We start from the raw sequence: 24,813 nt of genomic DNA, 5'->3' as shown, positions 1-24,813 counted from the left end.
CAAAAACTAATATTGTGGCACCAATGCACCATTGACAAATGTTCCTTCCAGTTCATGGGGTGTTCCAATGTATCATGCTTTAGATTGTTATGCTCCACCTATGTGTCAGCAATGTGGAATTGAAGCGTCTTCAATCCAGTCAAGACATAGACCATGCAAAGTTGTCCCAATGTCTCCATAACATTCACCTGTTATGTGTCAGAGACCCCTGTAGTACTATGGAGGTAAGCTCAACGATGAATTCACCAAATTAGATGCATTACCTCAAACGAAAAACAAACCATTTTCTATCTTTGGAACAGAGTATGTCCATTATGTTCATTTTGCATCTCTTTATCATATGCCTGCTGTCATGAAACTTGCTTGTACAGATATTTCTTCCTATTTCTACATATCTCAAGAACCATATTGTAATTTAATGACTAAACGTCCAAATCCTTCCAATTTAGTCATTAAGAGGGCAATTAGAATATTAGTTTAACAGTATAATAAAGTGTATGTGTATACTTGTCTGAAATAAGAAGTTGTAGTTAGTTTGTTATACTTATAACTACCATCTATTTTTAGATTATAACTACTTTCTATATTTTAGCATACGTTCAATAATATAATGTGATGCTCATTCTGAGCAAGCACAACATTTTCTCTCAATCGCATTCTTTGGTTTTTACCAACACAAATGTCCTTCCAATCATGTTGAAACTAATAATATTTTCTGTAATTTGTTAATAAAAAATAAAAATGTCATCTTTATAGGAATTGTCCAAAATTAGAAATCCCTACTGGAGGCTTAGTACAAGTAGTTGTGTACTGCGTGATATTTTGAGTGCTTATTCTGGAACGCAACAATATATTAAACTTTCTCACTTGTGATGAAATTTACTGAATTTTTGTTATTATATCTGGAAAAAGGACTCGAATCAGAAATAAATTAAATAGATACAGTTTAATTCAAGACATGTAATGCAATAGGTGGAAAAGTATACCTGCATTGTTCATATGAGGCAACAGTGGTTTCACAACTGACCAGCTGCCATCTTCTTTTACAACTGTACCAGAGAAATGACATCTGAATTATCTACTATATGTAGTTGTTCTAGCACTCATGTGCAAGTGAACAAATGGTTACACGATTAACTGAACCTTTTTCTGATTGTCATTTCTGTATTTTTAGTTGAGAGAGTGAAGCAGGATCAAACCTCTTTCAAAAAGTGAACAGAAGATAAAAATCAAGTTCTAAACATGTTGAACCAAACTAAATAAAGAGACAAATTTAAAAGAAACCACTTGAATTCTCACCAATTTCTTTTAGCAGCACAGAATTGGCTTCTGTTGGGGGTCGGTCAAACACTCCAGGAACATCAGTCTTAAATATATAGGAAAATACCAATGCTTGCTGAATGCCTTGGAAAGATAAGACTCAATTTAGAAACAACAAAGCAGATGCACTTTTCAGTTAAAAAGGTCTTCACTTCATGGAACAATAACAATGTGACAAGAATGTGTACTAACGAAAAACTGAATTAGTTTGTATTTTGGGATTTCGAACATGAAATATAAAAGTACAAGGATTCTCATGCTTCCCACTTATTCATAGAATAAAAGGATACAAGGAAGACAACATACTGTGGCTTCAATTCTTGTGCAAGATGACGTATGATGATATCCCCACTTAAAATTGTGCAACCCTGAACAACTACATCAGTACTTTCATTCATAAAAAGGGATCAACTATCTACTTGTTAGTTGTGACTATTTAGTATTTACACAGATAATATTGGCGCATTGAGTCATAAGACATTGAGTTTCTTCTCAAAATACTAATCTTACTCAATGTATAGCACATTAACTTGACATTTAAACGGATGCTAACCTGAAAGCTGTCAAATACTGCATCACCATGTAATACCTAACGAAATTCAAGAAATCATATTAATACCTATATTACTAATTAACTAATTTCCACTTGCAAAGTTTAGCAATGAGTTAAAACTTTTCATCAAAACCAATAAAAATAAATGAACTATACCAATAATAAAATTAACCAGAGTCCCTGTAGAATGGACTGAGATCAAATTAAAAAAGTCTCATAATTTCATGGCAGAGGCCCAAGTTCAATTCCCAAGAGACATGATAAGGTGTTGAAAATGGGTATAATTAAAAACATTGTTTATACACCATAAAATGGCTTTACTAATATTTGTTCTGTTGAAACTTGTCAGTGCATTAACCTCCCATTTTTGGGATTGGGATGGTACATCATGAGATGTCTTGTTGAGAAATATGTTGTAGGTCATTGCCTTACACATAATGTGTCCATGTAAAGTCCACTTCGTGCCTTCTACAAACCCTTTAATGTCCTCAGAATGGACCAATGATATACAAACATCCCTACTAAACCATTTAGACCTTCCACAAACCCATTTTCAAAATGAATATTACCATGCTGACATCACCGTCCATGGTTTGTGGTGTTCAGTTTTATTTGTTTTAGCTAATATCACAGACCATGGTCGGTGACATCATCTGATTAGATATTGATTTTCTGAGGGGTTCAACTCATATAAATAGGCTTCCTAATTATTTTCAAATGGAAACATCATCTGATTAGAAATTGATTTTCTGAGGGGTTCAACTCATATAAATAGGCTTCCTAATTATTTTCAAATGGAAAAAGATAGGATCTGCTCTACTCTACACTTGCAGTGGGCACAAATTTTCCTAGGGGATGCCAACTTCACCAAAGGAAGACAAGTTGCAAGAAGAGACCTTTAAGACTCATGACGGAAGATCCCCTAGCAATGTATAGTGTACACCATGTCTTACGAGTCCCCTACTAGGGATTCTACTATCCATTTTGACCTTATCTACAAGTATCTCGCTAGAAGTTTTCAAGCCGAAAAGAAGGTTAATGTGCCTAGAATTCTATCCAAGTATTTATTTTCCCTTCCTCCTATATTTAGATAGGATTATGTTGCATACTTGTTATACTATATTATGTAGTATGCAATCTAGTTTGGTCTGGTTTTTTTTCCCTGTTTTGATTAAATGAATTGTTTTGTTGTGTTTGATGCTGATTTATCCAATCATAATAGAAAAGCAAATACAGTAATAGATTGCAGCATTTATACGGTAACAGAGGTCATGCAACTCAGAAACTAACATGCTAATTTTTTCCAGAATTCAAGACAGATCTGGAAATGCAGATTTCTTCCTTAAACTCAACAACACTTTTAATAAACTGTGATTACAAGATAGTTTTTGACATACCCTCCGAGAATTTGGTCAACTCCTCCAAGAATTGCCCTTCCAAGATCCCAATTCTAGGCACGACAGGAGGAAGCTCGATAAATTCATCATAAACTACCTCATTTCCAATACCCTACATTCCTCCAAAACAACTGATACTGAATACCAATCTGTTGTTCCAAAGATGAGTACAATTTGACATCAAGCAGTAATAATAATTGGGTGCCCAAACATCCAACCAACGCTCAAACTGATTAACCAAATTAGTCATCATCCTCATTTGAGGTGCAAAAATGGCTCTGCCATTAAGCTGATTGGACTGAAAGTGCTCAAATCTACCGTTGTGCAAGTCTGAATTTTTAAGTTGCAACATCTGCAAAGAAAAATTTATTAAAATACTATTATATCTATTCTATAATGGTCATCTTAGTTGTCGACGTAGTTGTCCTTTTTAGTTTGTTTAAGGTAACTATTGCTTCTTTTATTAGAATGCATACTTAGCTTTTTAGCTTCGTGTTGAAGCTTCAGTTTAACGATTCGTTCTTTTTAGAACACCGTCTTATAAACCTCTTTATATATGTTGTATATTGGTAAATAAATCATTCAATTATTTTTCACAACTGTCACTGCAGGACTAAAAAAATCTTGACCAAAATTAAATTTTTGTTTGTACTGTTGGCTAAAAGTGTCTTTCCAAAGGTTACGAAGTCGATAAGAGACCAATTCCTATTTATAATCTCCCTCCAACCCACCTGCAATTACTGAAATGGGCTTCTATGTATTGTAAAATAAGGGGTAGCAGCAGCAACAATATTGCTTTTAGAGTCCCTGACTTCCTATGGAATATTTCTTCCATCATCATTAATCATCAACAGCCCCTGGAAAAGTTCTTGTGTATAAGTACCAACACAAAGAGTAACTCCACCGTGCTGACACTACACTACTCTAATTCCCATATGATGTCCATCAAGAGTGTAGCTGATGATGTTTGTTGAATCAATGTCAATGGTATTTATTCTATCCTTCTGTAAACCACAAACAAGCATCGACCCTAAACAATCCAATCCACAATATTCCACTGCAGAAAGTAAACTATAAGTAATCCTGGCTGACCCTGCATTCAACCCAGCTAGATCCACCACAGACCACAACTAGTTCTTCATAAATCGTCGAAGAGGAAGGATATGCATCTGAACTGTAGTGTCCCCATTTTCTGATTCTCTAGCAATGCAGTTGTTGACATTTTAGGTTTGTGTCAGCCTGATCCAAGGGGTGTTTTGGTATTTCCAATGAGATTGGACGGTTTAGAGGAGTTAAATGATGCTTTAGATGTTATTTTCATCTTCCGGTTTGGGCTCCAAGATTCTTAGAGAGACGGACTATTTTTAGTAAGTCACCCAGTCAGGCTCTTTTACCATTTTTCATCATTGAGATCACTATTGTGCTGTCAGATTTCAATTTCGATGCTTTTCAGCCAATTTCGCAAGTTGGGTGTACTATTGGCAATAATTTAATTTAATTTACCAAGGTTGCTATTTTAATTAAAATAGTTTAATGAGCACCTTAGTATTATAACTCGTTGGAACTGGGGCGAAAAGTTTTAAATCTTGGGCACATAAAACAGGGACCTTGTGTGTCAAATTATCGTTATATTAATGAAAAGGTCATTTTTGGAGCAACAAGGGAGTCTAAATTAATAAATTGACTTTATCATAATGTCAAATTTAATTTATAGCATAAAGTTGCTTTTTGGAAGGACAGTAAAATAAAATAAAGTATTTCTCTCCAAATGGGGAAAAGACTATTATAAAAGAAGGAAAAAGGGAATTGTGAAGGCGTTCTAGAGTTTATTTGTTTTCACTTGTTTTGGAGAGCTATCTCTTGGATAATATTTTGAGGACAAAAAACTTTGGAAATTCGTGAATTGGACGAAAACACAAGTCCACTTGAGAGGGAAATCCACTTCAGGGTTTTTCATTGAGCTTATTTGCAAATCTTGGAATCAATTTGTATTCCAGTCAACTACGGTTCGAAGTTATTTGCAGGTTGAAGGCATATTCAGCCAGATTTGGAAGTTATTAAAGCCCATCCTTCATCGATAATCATTTTGCTAGAGTTTGGAGGAGGGATTAACTGGTTTTTGGAAGGCATTGGTGATTGGCATCATTTTCGTATTGGCAGATTTGTTTCAAACCTCTGCAGTTTTCATATCAAACTACTGCTCTTAGAGCTGGGTGGTTATTTTGGCATTGACTTCACACGTTTGGCACCTAGGGTTTCAACGCCCATTTCCAACCCTCACTACCAACTTTGGAGTAAGTTTGGGGACTGTTTTGAGGCTGCCATAAGCTTCAGATTGTGCTCGGAAAATTATGAGACATATGTAAGGGTATTTGCGGCCAATATCTTCAGAGAATTGTGTCATACAAGACTCCCTTATGAGACAAATGGAAGCATCAAACAATCGGGTATGTTCAAAACCCCAAATCTGAAATCGTTTTTGGTTGTAGACACATTTCATGTAGTTTTATCGGTCTGAAACTTTGTATCAAACCTGATATAATTTGTCTTTGGAACTGATTTAAGGCAAATAAAGTTAGATTTGGCTATCAAATGTGTTGTTTATGGTTTATGGCATATGCATCGTAGTGCTTGCATTCTACATGCTTTTTAATCATTTGGCATTGAAATCAAACATCAAACAACAAAATAAGAACCTAGAAATTAGAAATCAGGCAATGCATATAAAATGTTTGACAAAATGTCAAACATCCAAAACTGAAAAAATAAAAAGCAGATGTAGCATGGGTTCTTACAGTGGTATCGGAGCCTGAATCCTGCCAGCCTGTTGGGTGAAATTGTTTGCATACACTACAGTTTGGATTGGTTTTCAGTTGGACAGCAAGTTAGTTCCATGGCTAGAATTAAGGATGGAAGATTGTTACCCACCTTCCTTCCTACTCCACCAAAGAAGGAAAAGGCACCTAGTCTGGAGAAAATAATGAAAGACCTTGAACAAACAGAACAGATCAATCGTGAATTGCGGCGTTTAGATGATTCATTTTCAAGGAAAAGTGGGCACTCTAAGGTTTCTTCTCCAGCTACAAGTACAAGTAAGAGGCTTCATGCCATGGCAACACATGATGCAATTATGAGCAGCTACCATAAGTATCGCTCTCTTCCTAAAAAGATACAAGAAATCCTTTCCTTTACACAATTTTCGGGTGTACTGGATGAGGATGAAGATGACTTGATATTTAAAACTCCATATCAACAACAAAAAAGGAAAGTACAGCAAAGAAAGCATTGGAAAAAGTAAAGATTTAAATCTGCTAGAACAAAAAGGAATCACTTGTTTGGAATTTGTAGCCTATAGGTGAACCCGATGAATGCAAAAATCAGTCATCGTGTGGGAGTCATAAAGAAGAAATAACGTTAGATCAAGAGGAGACACATCACACACCATTGAGCCATCAAGTTGATCACAAAGTAGAAGAGATTACAATCATGGGTTAGTCCATTATGGGTGTTGGAAGTAGGACACCAAGGTATTACACCTATTCTAGTTTTTGCAACAGCAGTTCTAATCATGAGGTAGCATCCATTTCACATGGAGGTAACGATGTTGTTGAGTCTTTCTATGTTGGTACTCAAGTTGAGAGTATTACACATGAGATATATATTGTGGATTCAAACCACAAAGGTCCTGATTTTGTTCACTATACTATGGAAGATGTTAAAAGAATTAAACGGTTGTGTGATGGGTGGTCACTAAGACCTAAGAAGGCCAAGATTCTTGCTGCCCATGCAAGACAGCACTTGCAAGAGGTCAAGGAAAGTTGTAGTAAGCTGGATGATGCAAGAAGACAAAGTGAAGCATACATTAGATCTTTAATTCTTCCAAGGGAAGAATATGTGGATGTTGAGCATACAAGGGAAAAGCTTCTAGAGGTAAGTCCACAAGGAGAGCATGTTGAGTTGTGTGTAGAAGAAAGGAGGTATGATTTAGGAAATTTAGTTTGGTCCATGAAGTTTATGACTTTTCTCTTTTAGAGAGCCCTTTGAAGGCTCAAAACAATGATGATATTAGATACACCCTTGATGGACCAGCCATGAGTGATATATCCATTTGTGTGGAATGGGACATATTTGATTTCATTTCGGCTACTCATGCATCATCTTCAATGGGAGGACAATTGTTAAGATCATATGAAGCATTTTGTTTTAAAAAGTTGAACAAAGAGACTAAGAGGTTGCTTACTAAGAAGATCTTGCATTTTGATAATGTTTGATTTGTTGTGCATACTACACCTTGGAATTTGCTAGTAATGGAAAACATATCAGACTTGGAGGTGAAGGTATGGATTAGAAGATGGGACAGCAATCTTTTTACATCACATGAGCATGAATCCAAGCTAGATGGTGGTGACAAGAAATGTAGCATGGTAGACATTCATGAGAGAATAAATGAGCATGAGGTATTAGTGGGAACTTCTACTTGCCAACTAATTTTATAATAGCAGTTAGAGAATGTAATGTCCCCAACTCCGCAATCTAAAGAAACATGTAAACAGTGGATTTCAACAATTTATTTTGAGTATGAATAATTTATTTATAGTGTAATTAGCCAAATTCACTTAAAGTCACTTATTATCAATAAGTCAATTCTCATATTTAGTTCCTAAGGAGATTGAGAGGATTAGCTACCATAGGATGCCCGTAGCGCTTATCAGGCCCAAGGGCGGTACACTCCCCCTTGGCCCAACTGTCAGAAGCCCTTTTGTCAACTGCAGTGGGTGGCCTACCTGGCAGAGGCCTAGTTCCTGCTATCCCTGTTGCCTAATTCCTCATCTACCTCACTGGGTTTGGATATGCAATTGCTTTATTCATAATCTTGGTAGTAACTTATATCATACCTACTAGTCCTTAATTGCACAATGTTGTTTATTCCTTAAATAGAAGTTGTAGTTTATTTACTAGTTGATTGTATATAGAGGTTCATTCATATACTTGAATACCCTTATGGTTTATATATATATATATATTATGTAACCATAGTAATTTCCATTGTATTATCCTTAACTTATGTATAATTGTAATCTAACTACATTTATATATGTAAAAATGTTTGATTTAATATCTATATATATTCATACATTCATTTAGCATCTAATTACCTACCTTTCTATGCATAAGTTTCCTTTTATTTATTTAAATTCTACTGCAGAATGAATATCAACGGATCGGAATTCTTACCTGGTCTTTGCCGTTGTCTCCCGCTAACCCCTTCGTATTCACACTGTTTGCTATCTCCTCCGTGTCCTCCTCTCTTTTTCTGTCGCCCGCTGCGCATCATGCTTAAATACCCACAGGAGGGTTCGCGTGGACCCAACCATGGGTCGCGACTGCTGAGGGAGGGTGTGAGTTGGCGACTATTGGAGTCACCGCTCCCTGGTTCCACCCGCAACTCCTTTTGGCGCCTTAAATCGACGCACCGCATCCACCTTAAACCCTTCGCACCGTATGCAATGTGATTTGCGGGGTGCAACATACCCGATAATAGTTAAGGTTTAGCATTACTTTTTTTTAGGTGTTGATATTTTATAAGCATTTCGTTTTTATATATTAATATGGGTTCTTTTTAATAATATCGCATGGTGACAATAATAATAGTTATAATGCATTAAGTTTTATATTGTGTATTTATAGTTTATTTTGTAGCACATTTTATAATAAATGTTATGTATCAATAAATATATATTTAACAATATTTTATGGTAAGGTTAATTTAAGAGTTAATAATTAGAGCATGATTATTATATTAATATAAACAAGGAATCATTTCTTATAAATAATGGAAGGTATAAATAATTACAAAAATGTGGGGTCATGACAGCCCTCCCCGCTCAAAATTGCTTGTCCTCGAGCAATCTGGGATTGAGATGATTAATGGTCTCATCTCCCTCCCATGTGGCATCTTCCCTAGGGAGGTTCTTCCATTTGACTAAATACTCCGTTATGGTCCTCCTTAATTCTCTTTCTCGCTTGTCAAGGATGAGCTCAGGCTCCAAAATCAACTTCCCTTCATTATCAATTGGGGGTAGCTCGGTACAAGGGGAAATGTGCAGACCCAAGACCTTTTTTAGTCGGGATACATGAAATACATTGTGTATTTTACTGTGATCTGGTAGCTCTAATTCATAGGCCACTTCACCTATCCTTCTCAAAATTTTATAAGGACCATAGAATCGTGGTTTCAATTTCTCAGCTCCACTGATTTTAATGGATGACTACTTATAAGGTTGGAGTCTCAAAAATACCAAGTCTCCTACTTCAAAAGATCTTTCAATCCTTTTTTTGTCCGCATACAGTTTCTCTTGATTTTGTGCTTGGTGAAGATTATCTTTAAGGGCATTCATGATATCTGTGTTTTGCTGGAGGAAATCTTTTGCACCTAGTACATGACTTTCCGATCGGATGAGATCCCCAAAGGATGTTGCTTCATACCCGTAGAGGGCTTTAAAGGGACTCATTCGAATTGACATATCATGGGTTGTGTTGTAACAATACTCTCCAAGATGCAGCCATTTTACCCAAGCATTCTGCTGACCTGAAACATAATTCCTTAGATAACCTTCTATCCATTTGTTTACGATTTCCGTTTGCCCATCGGTCTGTGGATGATAACTGGTACTTGGTGTTAACTCTGTCCCTGCTAGTTTGAATAGTTCTTGCCAAAATATGCTAAGAAATCGTCTATCTCTGTCACTCACAATATTCTTGGGTAAACCGTGTAATTTGAAGATTTCCTTAAAGAAGATGTCGGCTACGTGTGATGCTCCGAAACTTGAAGGAATGGCCATAAAATGTGCATATTTTGTTAATCTGTCTACTACTACAAAAATGCAATCTTTATTCTGTACCTTTGGGAGTCCTGTTATGAAGTTCATGGATATACTCTCCCACTTTTGATTTGGGATGGGTAGTGGTTGGAGTAATCCTGAAGGGAAAGTATGTTCTTCTTTATTTCTTTGACACACCATGCACTCTTGGGTGTGCCTCAGTACATCTTCCTTCAGCCCCTTCCATGAAAATCTTTCTCTGATCTGCTTGTAGGTCTTATAATACCCTTGATGACCTGCTAAAGGAAGGTCATGATAAGTCCTTATAATGTCTTCTTTCATATTTGACCCTGATGGAACATAGATTCTGTTTTTGTAGAGGATGAGGTCATCAATTACCCGGTAATTTTCATCTGTTTCTTTCCCATCTAGAATGTTGCTAGAGAATTGGTCTTCGGCATATTCGGTACTTAGAGCTGCCTTCCAACCTATAGATAGGACTGATAAAGACCCCAAGTAGGGTTTCCTTGAGAGGGCATCTGCCACAACATTATATTTCCCTTTCATATATTCTATGTCGAAATTATATGCCTGAAGTTTACTCACCCATTTCTGTTGTCTATCATTCAAATCCTTTTGATTGAGAAAGAACTTCAAGCTGTTATGATCAGTTTTAACTATAAACTTCCCACAGATCAGGTATTGTCTGAATTTCTCTAATGCATGCATAATAGCTAGCATTTCTTTATCATAAACTGAATAGGTTCTTTCTGTGTCTCTAAGTTTCCTGCTTTCAAAGGCTATGGGATGTTTCTTTTGCATTAAGACCGCTCCAATGCCTTCTCCTGAGGCATCACAATAAAGCTCAAAAGGTGCTGAAAAGTCCGGAATTGCTAAGACCGGGCAAGAACTCATTACCTCTTTAAGTTTTTCAAATGCAGATTGGGCTTCATCTGACCATAAGAATGCTCCCTTCTTAGTTAAATTGGTTAAGGGAGAAGTTAGCTTTGAAAATCCTTTAACAAATCTTCTATAGTAACTGCATAAACCTAGGAAACCTCTGAGATGAGTGAGGGTTCTGGGCTTTGGCCAATTTTTGATGGCTTCAATTTTTTCTTCATCCACCTTAACCCCATGGGTACTGATCTTATGACCAAGATACAAAATTTCTTCCATCCCAAACTCACATTTTGACATTCTGGCAAAAAGAGAATGTTGTTCAAGTAGGCCCAAAATTTCATCTATATGTCTCAAGTGTGCTTCCCAAGTTTTGCTATAAATCAATATATCATCAAAAAATACTAACAGGAACTTCCTTAACTGTCCCCTGAAGATGTGGTTCATGCATGACTGGAAGGTGGCAGGGACATTTGTAAGGCCGAATGGAAGGACCAAAAACTCAAAGTGGCCATAGTGGCATCGGAAAGCTGTTTTGGGAACATCTTCCTTCCTCAATCTTATTTGATGGTATCCCAATCTCAAATCTATTTTTGAAAAGTATACTGCTACATGTAATTCATCTATAAGTTCGTCCACCCTAGGGATGGGGTATCGGTTTTTTATAGTCTTCTTATTGAGTGCTCTATAATCAATGCACATCCGCATGGTCCCATCCTTCTTTTTTACCAGTACAACGGAGGAGGCGAAAGGACTGTGAAATATCCCTAGCCAATTTTTTTAAAATTTTTGATCAACTTAATTACAACAACTATATGAGTGATCAATTAGTTCTGAGAAAAAGTATTTGATTTGCTGAAGCAACCCTAACCAGAATGGCACCGTGTGGATGAGCATTGGTCAGAGGATCTTAGTTGCTTATGCAAAGAACTCTAACCAGTATGGCGCCGGGATGGCGAGCATTGGTCAGAGGGTCCCTGAAATCTAGAACTGGAAGGAACTCAACGCCAAGTATGTGCTACCCACTCCAGACGGATAGGGGCTACCATATGACGGAGTGAAACTTAAATGCTTGAATTTAATTGATTGCAGAAACTGAAAAGACGCTCGACATCCAGGATGTGCTTTCAATCCCAACAGGGAGAGGAGCTACCATAGGATGGAGGTAGATAAGATAAGTTTGGTTAGCTTGACAATTACAACCAAGATCACAGTTCAAGACTGCCAGTACTACTGGTCAGATTACAATCAAAAGAAATTCTTTCACAACTCCCCTTTTAGAAGAGAGTTTCTGATTCAACATAAATCTGCACATTCAACCGCGAACCCATGGATCACTGCCAACAGCTCATTTCTTCCTCGTACAATCTTCTTTCCTCCGGAAACTAGTTGCAAAATGCCTTGGTGACGTGGAAACCTGTGAAAGACTCAAACAACACTGCAAAACCCTCACAATGAAAAATGGCACGATTTCCAATGCATTTAAAATGGTACGGCTGGCTGCAAAATACGATTTGTCATTAAAAATAAATGCATGAACCAAACTTGCTGAAACCCTAGGAAATGCAACGCCTAGGTCAGGCAAATGCAAAGAACTAATACCCACAATGCAATTTTTTTGTATTTTCTGGTTGTGAACAAAACATGAAATTAGTCGTGGGAATTCTAGATGCAGAAAACTGAATGAACTATAAGCCTAAATGATTACAATGAAAACTCTAATGATAAACTACGGCTAAATGCAATTACATAGAGAATATAATCACCCTAGTTGCTATCTTTCAAGCAAGAAGAGATGCCTATGCTAGAAGGCTTCCATTCCTTGAAGCATGTCCAGAGCCAGACGGCTGCCCAAATACAAATTCTGCCAAAAGCCCCTTCAATCCTCCCAAGACTCCAATAAATAGCTTCACTTGCCTCCTCAAAACCCTAATTCGATTTCCAAGGCAAACCCTAATCCCCTCCTCAACATGGCGCCATCACACCTAGCCAAAAAGTCAATGAAATAATATAAAAATATCACCTTGGTAAGTTTCGCCATGTTTTGACTTTGGCCAAGGATAAAATATTAATTAAATCCTCCATGAGGGCGCCACCCATAAAGTCCCCCTTTTAAGTGATGTTTTTAAGTTGTTGGACTAGGCCAAGGGGGGATAAGCAACTTTATAATTATAATGATTATTTAATTAAAATAAAGTTACTTGACCACACAACTCCAAAATCTGAAGCTAGAACCTGACCATGCTCCTGGAGTTAACTGAACAGGATGTAGAGATTGCCCGATGCCACGCGAGCCCTGCCAAAAATAGAACTTACTAAAAATAGTAAATTCTGAAAACTGCTCCAAAAACTGAGATGAAGACATCGTTGCGAAGCCCTCTGAACCATCAGAAAAAGCCGACGATGAACCCATCCAAAAAGACCTCCTCAAAAATAGGAAACCCTAATTTTACCCTCCGACTGGCCTCCGAGCTTCCTAGAAAGAGACCAACGGTTGCAGAAAGGATCAGGTTTGAGAAGGGGACATTACAGACTGGAGCTAGGTTGAATGTGCCCCATTTCTAGAAGCTCTTTGATAGCTTTCTCAATTTCTTCCTTATAGCCCCTTGGGTGGCGATAAGGGGTGGAGATTACTGGTTTTGCACCTTCTTCAAGTTCAATAGTGTGTTCAAACCCCCTCTTGGGTGGCAGTCCTTTTGGGATGTCTTCAAACACCCTTTTATGTTTTCTAATAATGGGTTTAATATCAACATGAATGGCTTCCCCTTGGTTTGAATTTTGGTCTAGTATCAAGCATTGGGCAGCCCACTCTCCTTGATTACGTCTAAAAATCCTTTCCATTCTTTTGGAGGTTACCATTCTGGTTGTGCCATCATGCAACCCTTTGATTAACACTTCCTGTCCATTTTGAGTGAAACATAGTTCCAATTTGGGGTGATCGAGATAGAATCTTCCCAAGGAATGTATCCAAGGAATTCCTAGGATTACATCTGAATCCCCTAACTCGACCACATAGAAATCTTCTTTGGTAGGGTATTTCCCTAATGTTATGCTTAATTGAAGGATTTTTTTGTTACATGAGGAAGTGGATCCATCGGCAAGGGCTACTTGGAAACCCTTAAACTCTTGTGTTGTCAGCTTCAATCTCTTAACCAAGCTTTTATCAATAAAGTTGTGGGTAGCCCCACTATCCAGTAGTGCAATTACTCTCTGCCCTTTGATCGCACTTTTGATTCTAAAGGGATGGTGTTTTGAGGCTACGGAAATTGCTGCTAATGATACTTGCACATCTTCGGTAAGTTTTTCTCTTTTGCTTGGGGGTTCATTGAATTCTTCTTCTTCATCACTAGATAAGGCTTCCAAGTTGTGGGCTTGGCTCTTCCTCCCACATATGTGACCCGGTTGCCACTTTTCTTTGCACTTAAAACACAGATTTTCTTTCCTAAGCATATCTCTTTCATTTCCCTCTTTGCAACTGTGACCACGTTCCCATTTCTCATGACAATGGTAACATACGTTTTTTCTCTTAAGCTCTTCCCTTTCCTTAAAGGTGTTTCCCTTCCTAGGCCATTCTTTAGTATGTGTATTTTTAGTGAATGTTTTGGAGGGTTTCTCCCAAGTTGAAGTGTCTTCTAGGCCCAAAGCTTTATCGATGGCATCGTCTAGGGTAGGGGGTTTCAATGCTCTCATCAATCCTTTAATGGAGTCTTTGAGTCCCTCCACAAAAAGATAGGTGAGCCTGTCCTCATCCACTCCTGAGACCCTTATGGAAATTTTTTGAAATTCAGTGATGTATTCTTCCACTGTTCCCCTTTGTCTTAAGAGGGTTAATTCTTTGAAATCTTTTTGTGGGTGTTTCCTCTCAAATCTCTTAATGAGTTTCTGAGTGAACTCGTCATATGTTGTTATACCATCATGACCTTGTGTGAGGGTGCCATGATACCACCACTCATGGGCTAAACCTTCTAGGTGTAAAATGGCAAATTGGACTGCATCGTCTTCTGTCATGGGGCTGAGATTTAAATATCTATTAAGTTTTTGGATCCATGCTTGGGCTGATATTTTTCCGGAGCCATCAAAGTTAGGTATTGATAGTTTATTTACTTTGTGTTTTAGATCCCTGCTGAATGGTTTTCTCCTAGGGGTCTCATTTTTCTTTGCTTCACAAAACTCCCTAAGAGATACAACCTCTCTTACTTCTGGTCCTAATCCAGCGTAGGCCACGACCATTTCTTCTGTGTTATTCAAAGAGGAGTTATTTGTTTCTTCCCTATTATTTCCCTCTCTAGGTAGGAAATTGGGTTTTTGAATCCTGGAGCTAGAGGATGTATTATGAGTGTTCTCAGAATGATTAGAGTTTTCTTCTCTGCCATTGGAATGATTCCTAAGAGTATTCATGGTGGTATTCATATCTTGTAAGGCTTGAAGCAAAGCCTGACTTGTTTTTTCATTTTGCTCTATTAGAGCTTGAGTTTTTCTATCATTGTTTTCCATAAATGTTCTAAGTTCATTTGCCAATGGTTCACCCATGTGGTTAATACTTCCTGTGGTTCTCCTTTGATAAGTTTGCATTAACAACCCTTAACAGGATGGCAAAATCGTGGCTCTGATACCAATTGTAATGTCCCCAACTCCGCAATCTAAAGAAACATGTAAACAGTGGATTTCAACAATTTATTTTGAGTATGAATAATTTATTTATAGTGTAATTAGCCAAATTCACTTAAAGTCACTTATTATCAATAAGTCAATTCCCATATTTAGTTCCTAAGGAGATTGAGAGGATTAGCTACCATAGGATGCCCGTAGCGCTTATCAGGCCCAAGGGCGGTACACTCCCCCTTGGCCCAACTGTCAGAAGCCCTTTTGTCAACTGCAGTGGGTGGCCTACCTGGCAGAGGCCTAGTTCCTGCTATCCCTGTTGCCTAATTCCTCATCTACCTCACTGGGTTTGGATATGCAATTGCTTTATTCATAATCTTGGTAGTAACTTATATCATACCTACTAGTCCTTAATTGCACAATGTTGTTTATTCCTTAAATAGAAGTTGTAGTTTATTTACTAGTTGATTGTATATAGAGGTTCATTCATATACTTGAATACTCTTATGGTTTATATATATATATATATATATATATATATATATATATATATATATATATATATATATATATATATATATATATATATATATATATATATATATATATATATATATATATTATGTAACCATAGTAATTTCCATTGTATTATCCTTAACTTATGTATAATTGTAATCTAACTACATTTATATATGTAAAAATGTTTGATTTAATATCTATATATATTCATACATTCATTTAGTATCTAATTACCTACCTTTCTATGCATAAGTTTCCTTTTATTTATTTAAATTCTACTGCAGAATGAATATCAACGGATCGGAATTCTTACCTGGTCTTTGCCGTTGTCTCCCGCTAACCCCTTCGTATTCACACTGTTTGCTATCTCCTCCGCGTCCTCCTCTCTTTTTCTGTCGCCCGCTGCACATCATGCTTAAATACCCACGGGAGGGTTCGCGTGGACCCAACCATGGGTCGCGACTGCTGAGGGAGGGTGTGAGGTGGCGACTATTGGAGTCACCGCTCCCTGGTTCCACCCGCAACTCCTTTCGGCGCCTTAAATCGACGCACCGCATCCACCTTAAACCCTTCGCACCATATGCAATGTGATTTGCGGGGTGCAACATACCCGATAATAGTTAAGGTTTAGCGTTACTTTTTTTTAGGTGTTGATATTTTATAAGCATTTCGTTTTTATATATTAATATGGGTTCTTTTTAATAATATCGCATGGTGACAATAATAATAGTTATAATGCATTAAGTTTTATATTGTGTATTTATAGTTTATTTTGTAGCACATTTTATAATAAATGTTATGTATCAATAAATATATATTTAACAATATTTTATGGTAAGGTTAATTTAAGAGTTAATAATTAGAGCATGATTATTATATTAATATAAACAAGGAATCATTTCTTATAAATAATGGAAGGTATAAATAATTACAAAGATGTGGGGTCATGACAGAGAAGAACATGAATCAATTTGTATGTCAATGCCTCACCTTTATGATGTTGACACTTTGATTGAGTATAAGGATGTCATAGTTTCAAGACTTGATATGCTACAAGATTGGGCTGCCGAGACTATGCAAGCGTGCTCATGCAAGGCAAACGAAGAAAAGGCACAATCAGTCCTAAATCTCGGATTAATGACAGCAGCATTATACTCTTTCCTTTGCATGAATTTGCAGCTCCTATTCATGGAGTAATTACTGAAATTGAGTTTTCAAATGTTGCCATACATGATGCATTGGCTAAGCATGGTTATTTTGATGATGCTTCTTCCGAGAGGACTGAATTTGTTTATTTTAGAACAATAGTAATAAATCAGTCCAAAAAAGTTTGTGACATACACCATTCCATACATAATGAGAAGCAAGACTTCTCTAATTCTGAGTTTATAGTTGATGTTGACAACATTATGAATGAGCCTAGTAATTTTATGGGTGTTACTCTTAGTGGATCAGCCACTCATGAATTACTTTTGGGTGTTAAGGAAGACATCTACATTGCAAATTTAATGTTGGCACCTAAATCTTATGACTGCACAGCTGCTTATTGGTTGTCATTAGAGCCAAATGACATGGGTTATTTAGTGACAAGTGATTGTCCTACATCTGTTCACTACATTTTCAGAATTGTTTGAATCTACATCAGTTTTTGGTATGCATTGGAGTGTGTGGGAACATGATTACTTGATGGGTAATCCTTATGAGATGATTCTTCTACTTTTGCTTTGGTATGATGACAACATTACCATCCTATTTGTTGCTGGTCTGAGATATAACAGCAGCATGTGGTGGCCTAGTATGTTGGTTTTTGGGCATGTCAGAGTTGCTTATCACATCCCTTGGTTGGTCTACACATACGGTTGGATGGCTGATGATGATTCTTTGGTATTAGATTACTCCATCTTATATGGCAGACTCTGTATTTTGATTTGGGACTTCGGTGAAGTTTTCAGCTGTATGGCGTTGACTGAGGATTGGAGTTGTGGACAAAATTTTTAAGTTCGTACCGCTGTCCCTTTTCCAATCAGCCCACTCATAACTTTAGTTCCTTGCGCTTAGATGAATTGGATTGCCGCCTCAAACCAGCGGTTGAGTACTTTATGGTTGGAGTTGTTTGGTAGAGGTGATTTGATTATAGGGGAAATCTCATTAGCTACTTTCCCCTTTGACACTTGGAGACTAAGTGTCGAAGATGTGTTATCAGCTTGCGACTGCAGAGGCATTCTCAAGATACCTAACTTCAGAGTTGAGTTTACTGACATCTTCTATACCCATCTCTTGTCAAGGATTGATCTACCTCACATTGGGGACATCATGAGGAGAGATGTTGAGGTTTATGTGTTATGGTTGAGCAGGTTATTTTTTCCGTTACCCAGGATTGTATTAGGTGCAAGAATTGTCGTTATGGACGTCATTGAGATGCATTGGCAAGAAATGTTTCATGGTATAGATTTCCGCCCTTTCAAGTATTTCAGTTTGGTTTTTGTTCAAGGATATATTATTGGATCTCAAGAGACAGGAGCGTGGATTTGGCAGGATGAGTTTATACCTATAATTAGAGCGGCGCAACGTCAGCATGCTGGGTTCTTCCTAAGATTGATTTGGAACCCAGGGATCACTTGGGGTTCCAATTTGGTGGTTGAGGGCAAGGAAGCCAATGTTGGCTTACTAGAGTTTTTCTTATGATTTTCCTATTTGGTTCTTTCGGAGAGTAGTTCATTAAGGAGTTGATAGAGTTGGTACAATATTTGATTGCTCTTCTTTCAGGGGGTTTTTCAGGAGGTCACCTATTTGGGTGTCGTATGGGACAATGTTTCCAGAAGATGGTACTACAAACCAGAGATGAAAAACTCTTACTCAGTAATAATCCTTTTGGCCCAAAAATTTTAAAAATCAGGACTCGGCAAAAAATCGAGAAACAATAGGCAAATTAATCGAATATTTGAAAATATATAATTTTTTAAAATATTCTTAAAAAAAAACACATATATCCTAAATTTATAGAACATAATAACATATTACTGGTTTCCATCATATACATTAAATTTTGAGAATTTATAAAAATGAGCATGTTCCTATCTAGGTAGAACCTCTCAATCTATTGTCTTCTCATCCAAGAGGAATGTGATTTGAGAAGTACACAAAAGAGTATCTAGCCCAAAGATTCAGAAACAATATTTGTTTGAAAAGTGTCATATTTCATTTCTATGTATCCACCTCAAATGCTCTCTAAACCCTAGTGGAATGAGTGGGCGCCCAGTGTGAAGGGATCTCCCTTCATGGTAGTTGCCTTGTAGTTGTGGGTCAGGTGTTGGTACGAATCTAGTGGGGCCAAAACAATGTGGAATCTCCCAACCAACCTTGGTTATTTGTACCACAAGAACCAATCCGTCCACATTTCACACCTAATTTTGTCGTAGTTTTTATTTGCATGTGAAGAGATCAAAGGCATAGCCATTTCATGAATTCACTTTGGTTGCCTTATATATTATCAAGTATTTTGTTTTTCACTGGGCCTCATAACAGCTTATCCTTGCATTTAATTAAATGTTTATGTAATCCTTACATTTCCCTTAAAGTATTTATAATTTTATCGGGTAGAAGATTAAATCATTGATCTTGTCAAATATCCACAAACTCCCATCGACAGATAATGATCCTGTTGAATCCACACTCGATCCACAGATTATGTCGACTGTCGCGCTTAGGAAAAATGAAATCGCCGAAATCATTTTCGTGCATTAAAAAATAAAAACGAACTCGCTTTTTAGGGTTGCGTTAAATAAAAATGACATTGCTTTTTTATTCCCAATTTTTGTCCCACTTGGCACGATTTTATCACGATTTATTCTATTTAAACATCGCGATTTTTACAAAAAAATGCTTTTGCGATTTTTTGGAAGATTAAATCATCTACAATATATACTCTTTTGATAAATCGCGAATCTCCCGATTTTTAGACAATTTTTTCATCCATGCTACAAACCTTCCAAGATGACTTGGGACCCTGGGATCATTCTTGGTTACGGTATGGACCTATCTGACGATTGTGGAGATGCATTGGCATTGCTTGAGGACATGCAATCTTTGGGAAGGGAGGACTATAATGTCCCCATTTTCAGATTCTCTAGCAGTGCAGTTGTCGCTGACATTTTGGGTTTGTGTCAGCATGACCAAACGGGTGTTTTGGTATTTCCAATGAGCTCGATTGATTTAGAGGAGTTAAATGATGCTTTCAAGACTTATTTTCGACTTCCGATTTGGGCTCCAAGATTCTTCAAGAGAGCATTTATTATTAGTAAGTCACCCAGTCAAGCTCGTTTATCGTCTTTTCTCATCCAGATCACTCCCGTGCTGTCAAATTTCAATTCCAATGCTTTTCGGCCATTTTCGCAAGTTGGGTGTACTATTGGCTATAATTTAATTTAATTTACTAAGGTTGCTATTTTAATTAAAAAAGGTTTAATGAGCACCTTAGTATTATAGCTTGTTGGAACTAGGGCGAAAAGTTTTAAATCTTGGGCACCTAAAATAGGGACCTTGTGTGTCAAATTATCGTTGTATAAATGAAAAGGTCATTTTTGGAGCAACGGGGGAGTTTAAATTAACAAATTGACTTTATCATAATGTCAACTTTAATTTATAGCATAAAATTGCTTTTTGGAAGGAAAATGAAATAAAATAAAGTATTTCTCTCCAAATGGGGAAAAGACTATTATAAAAGGAGGAAAAAGGGAATTGTGAAGGCATTCTAGAGTTTATTTATTTTCACTTGTTTTGGAGAGCTATCTCTTGGATAATTTTCTAAGGACAAAAACATTCAGAAATTCATAGATTCGACGAAAACCCAAGTCCATTTGAGAGGGAAATCCATTTCAGGATTTTTCATTGAGCTTATTTGCAGGTCTTGGAATCAATTTGTGTTCCAGTCAACTAGGGTCCGAAACTATTTGCAGGTTGAAGGCATATTCAACCAGATTTGGAGGTTATTAAGGTCCATCCTTCATCGATAATCATTTTTCTAGGGTCTGGAGGAAGGATTGATTGGTTTTTGGAAGGCATTGGTGATTGGCATCATTTTCGTATTGGCAGATTTGTTTCAAACCTCTACAATTTTCATATCAGACTGTTGCTCTTAGAGCCAGGTGGTTATTTTGGCCTTTTTACTTCACATGTTTGGCACCTAGGGTTTCAGCGCCCATTTCCAACCCTGGCTGCCAACTTTGGAGGAAGTTTGGGGACTGTTTTGAGGCTACCATAAGCTTCAAATTGTGATCAGAAAATCATGAGACCTGTGTAAGGGTATTTGCAACCAATATCTTCAGAGATTTGTGTCATACAAGACTCCCTTATGAGACAAATGGAAGCATCAAACAATCGGGTATGTTCGAAACCCCAAATCTTAAGTTGTTTTTGGTTGTAAACACATTTCATGTAGTTTTATTGGTCTGAAACTTTAAGGCAAATAAAGTTAGATTTGACTTTCAAATGTGTTTTTTATGGTTTATACATCGTAGTACTCGCATTTCTACATGTTCTTTAATAATTTGGCATTGAAATCAAACATCAAACAACAATATAAGAACCCAGAAATTAGAAATCAGGCCATGCATGCAAAATGTTTGACAAAATGTCAAACATCCAAAACTGAAAAAATAAAAGGCAAACGTAGCATGGGTTCTTACATGAACTCATTAGTGCATCAAAAGACACCCAAAAGCCAACACCAACTACACTACGAGAGAACCTTGAAAAAATGGGGATATTACATATTATTATCCATTCACTCGTTTTAGTGCCATCCATATTGTTTTAGAACCCCTAGTGTAACCATTCTTATTGTCCTTGTTGTTGTTCTACATTTAAACATAGAGCAAATTCCAAGGTATGCTATGCTAGAATGTGATCAAAAAAGCTTTTTGACACCAAGTCCATCAAAACCATCAATTATCCCCAGCAGTCTCTAATATCGAACCTATCCATAAGGAAATTCCATGGTCATTTGCATATGCAACAACTTTAGAAACAACAATACTACAATCATTGGATTTAAAATGGCTCCCACAATCATTGGATTTAAAACAGCTCCCACAATCACAAATGAGATGTTCTTCTTAATGCACAGTTTCTTAGAATATTCAATATAAGCAAATTAAGATCACCCCTAAGGACTAACATGAAACCTCCTTCACTAGAAAATGGTGCACATAAATATGGACTCTTTAAGCCCCCCATTTTTTATAACTAGGCATTATCATACGTAAATGTTATTGGAATTCACACTCCTATGACCTGTTGGTATTTGAATTTGTCACTTTCACAAAAACACAAAACATAACAACGAATATGGAAAAATTGTTTTTCAATTTAAAAGGGGAGGCTTCCAATGATCAAGTTGTCATGTCCCCTTTTTGATCAATCAAATTAATTTAAAAATTTAATATTTAGTTGCTCAAAATAACTTTATTTTATTAATAAAGTGAAACTAAAATTTAATTAGTAAACTAAATGGGTTTTAAGGATGATATTTTATTTTATGGCAGTCTAGTGCAAAAGGAATGTTATTTTATTTAAAGTGACTTTAAAAAAACATTATTAGGAAAGTTTTGTGGGAGGCAATGAAAGAAGACTGAGGAGGCAAAAGGAATTCATTTTGGATATTGTTTATCTCTTTCGGAGATTTGTGCCTGATGCCAAATTTCTCAATTAAGGGACGAAGACCCCAACAATTTTCCTAACAAATGAAAACCCAAAAGGTAGTGCAATTCCAGCCAAGGATAGACGGTGTGAGAAATAAAATGAACTTATTAAATAAAATGGGGTGTGAGAAATAAACTTTTGCTGGGCAAAAACTCTTATTATTGCTAACGTGAGAATGCTATGATGTTGGCGTGAGGTTCGTATTGGTTGGTGTGAAGATTTATTGTATTGGGAGATAGAATATTGGTAATTGTTGGCGATTACTCTTCCGTTTCTGGCCACCATTATCAGCAATGTTGGATGTGCGTATTTGACAGAGTATGTGGATTGTGGGACCTCTATATTGCTGGCACGACCTTGTTTCCTGGAAGTCACCATATTGGTGTGGAATCTTTCTAGCTGCCCAATACTTCATTGTGGTTGGTTTTTTTATCTTCACTCATTGGTGCAAACATCTACTTGTTGGGCATTGAATCAATCAATGCCGGTGTGAGTGGAGATGCTTGAGGAGCATAAACTGATCACTACCATTTTACAGGGAGTCATGGGGACCTTGGCCAGACAAGGGGGTTGGGAAGTTCCAACCTTGGCTGGCACAAACATGTGAAAGGCTTTATGCGCTAAATGGAATGACCTTGTGCATTGGGCAGATTCAATACTCTGTGCATAGTGTTTGGGCAACAACAACAATCATTTGCCTAGTGATTGGAAAACATAAAGAAGTTTATATGTTCATTGTTCATGAGAAAGGTCAGGAAAATGTATTGATTTATTTCTGCACTTGGTCTTGTAAATTGTAGTTGCAAACTGTACATTTGTTCCTCATTATATAGTGAATGCATGGCAATGGCTGTTATAATGTTGAATGAATAGAATGTTCATGAGAAATGAGTTTATTAAATTCTTCACTGCTATAGCAAACCGAGCTTCCATAATTTAAAATGCACTAAAATTGTTTAACATTATGTTTGTTCCTTAAACATTGAAAAAAGTGCAAGAATTTGGTATAGAAAATTGTCCCAGGTCTTTATAGTGGTATAAGAGTTGTGCATCCTTTCTGCATGAGAGTTTATCAGTGGAAGATCATTTTCAAATTGCTTCCAGTAAGTGACCAACACTTATTGATAACAGTTGCAGCAAATTGTTAGTTAGTTTCAGTGAAAGATGAATACAAATCAGGAACTTATGACAGAAATGTTGCAAGTTTTTCAAGAATATAAGAAGAATCTAACCACATTGTTAGAGCAGCTAGAGTTGTTGGAACCTTGTTTATCAATTGGAAAGAAAGGAGGGACAAAAGAAAATAATTCTTCTATTGCAAGGGAAAATGAAGGCAACAAGAATGAACTCAGACGAAGAAATCTTTGCTTCTCATGCAAAGGAGCTTGGGAGCCTAACCACCTATGAAGCATAAATAAGTGAAGTTGTTAGAGGAAGAACTGAAAGACACAGGAGGAGAGGCTGAAAAAGAGAAAATGGAACAAGAAGATTGTCAAATTCCCCATCCAAACATTTCAGTAGAGGAGCATGCTAGTGTTGAACCTGCTGAAAATTTTAGTGCTTTCATAGCATCTCTTCAGGAAGTTCACAAGGAAACACGGGAAGAGAAATCTGACCTTGAAGGTCATGTTGCTTTTAAAAATGAGGATAAAGGTAATTTTGCAAGTGCTTCTGCATGTAAGGAGGAATACATGAGTCTTCATAATAGTTCTGAGATCGAAGGATATGCTGATTTGAAGTTTGCTAAATTCGCAAATAATGAAAGTATGAAAGTACTTGATGACTTGTTGATTGAGTATAGAGCTGTCCTAACTTCAATGAAAATTCTGCTAAGGAAGGCAAATCAGAAATTTTGTTGTGTGATGTTGATTATGATCAAGGACCTAGTTCATCACAAGTTTTGAAGGATCAATTATTGGTCGCTGAGGATAAGGTTGTTCAAACATTAACTCATTTTGATAGCACACACAAGTTCATTGAATACCTCCTTTGGACAACTCAACTT

The 24,813-nt window shown here is 36.8% G+C and overlaps 1 protein-coding gene across 5 annotated transcripts in view; it reads right to left on the bottom strand.

Moving 5' to 3' along the window:
* LOC131047927 (isopentenyl phosphate kinase) overlaps window positions 1-24,813 on the bottom strand; it is a 307,620-nt gene that overhangs the window by 73,921 nt on the left and 208,886 nt on the right. For 4 of the 5 annotated variants that reach the window (XM_059218360.1, XM_059218358.1, XM_059218361.1 and 1 more), the window contains exons 7-10: window positions 1,874-1,909; window positions 1,611-1,688; window positions 1,300-1,366; window positions 987-1,049 (exon numbers count right to left, since the gene is read on the bottom strand). In XM_059218360.1, coding sequence (XP_059074343.1) covers window positions 987-1,049; window positions 1,300-1,366; window positions 1,611-1,688; window positions 1,874-1,909 — 244 coding nt within the window. The remainder of the gene's footprint in view (window positions 1-986; window positions 1,050-1,299; window positions 1,367-1,610; window positions 1,689-1,873; window positions 1,910-24,813) is intronic. The other variant, XM_059218359.1, reaches the window with a different exon arrangement.

Source organism: Cryptomeria japonica, chromosome 3 (assembly GCF_030272615.1).
Source record: "Cryptomeria japonica chromosome 3, Sugi_1.0, whole genome shotgun sequence".
Classification (NCBI taxonomy): domain Eukaryota; kingdom Viridiplantae; phylum Streptophyta; class Pinopsida; order Cupressales; family Cupressaceae; genus Cryptomeria; species Cryptomeria japonica.
This window is presented reverse-complemented; position numbering and strand designations above follow the sequence as displayed.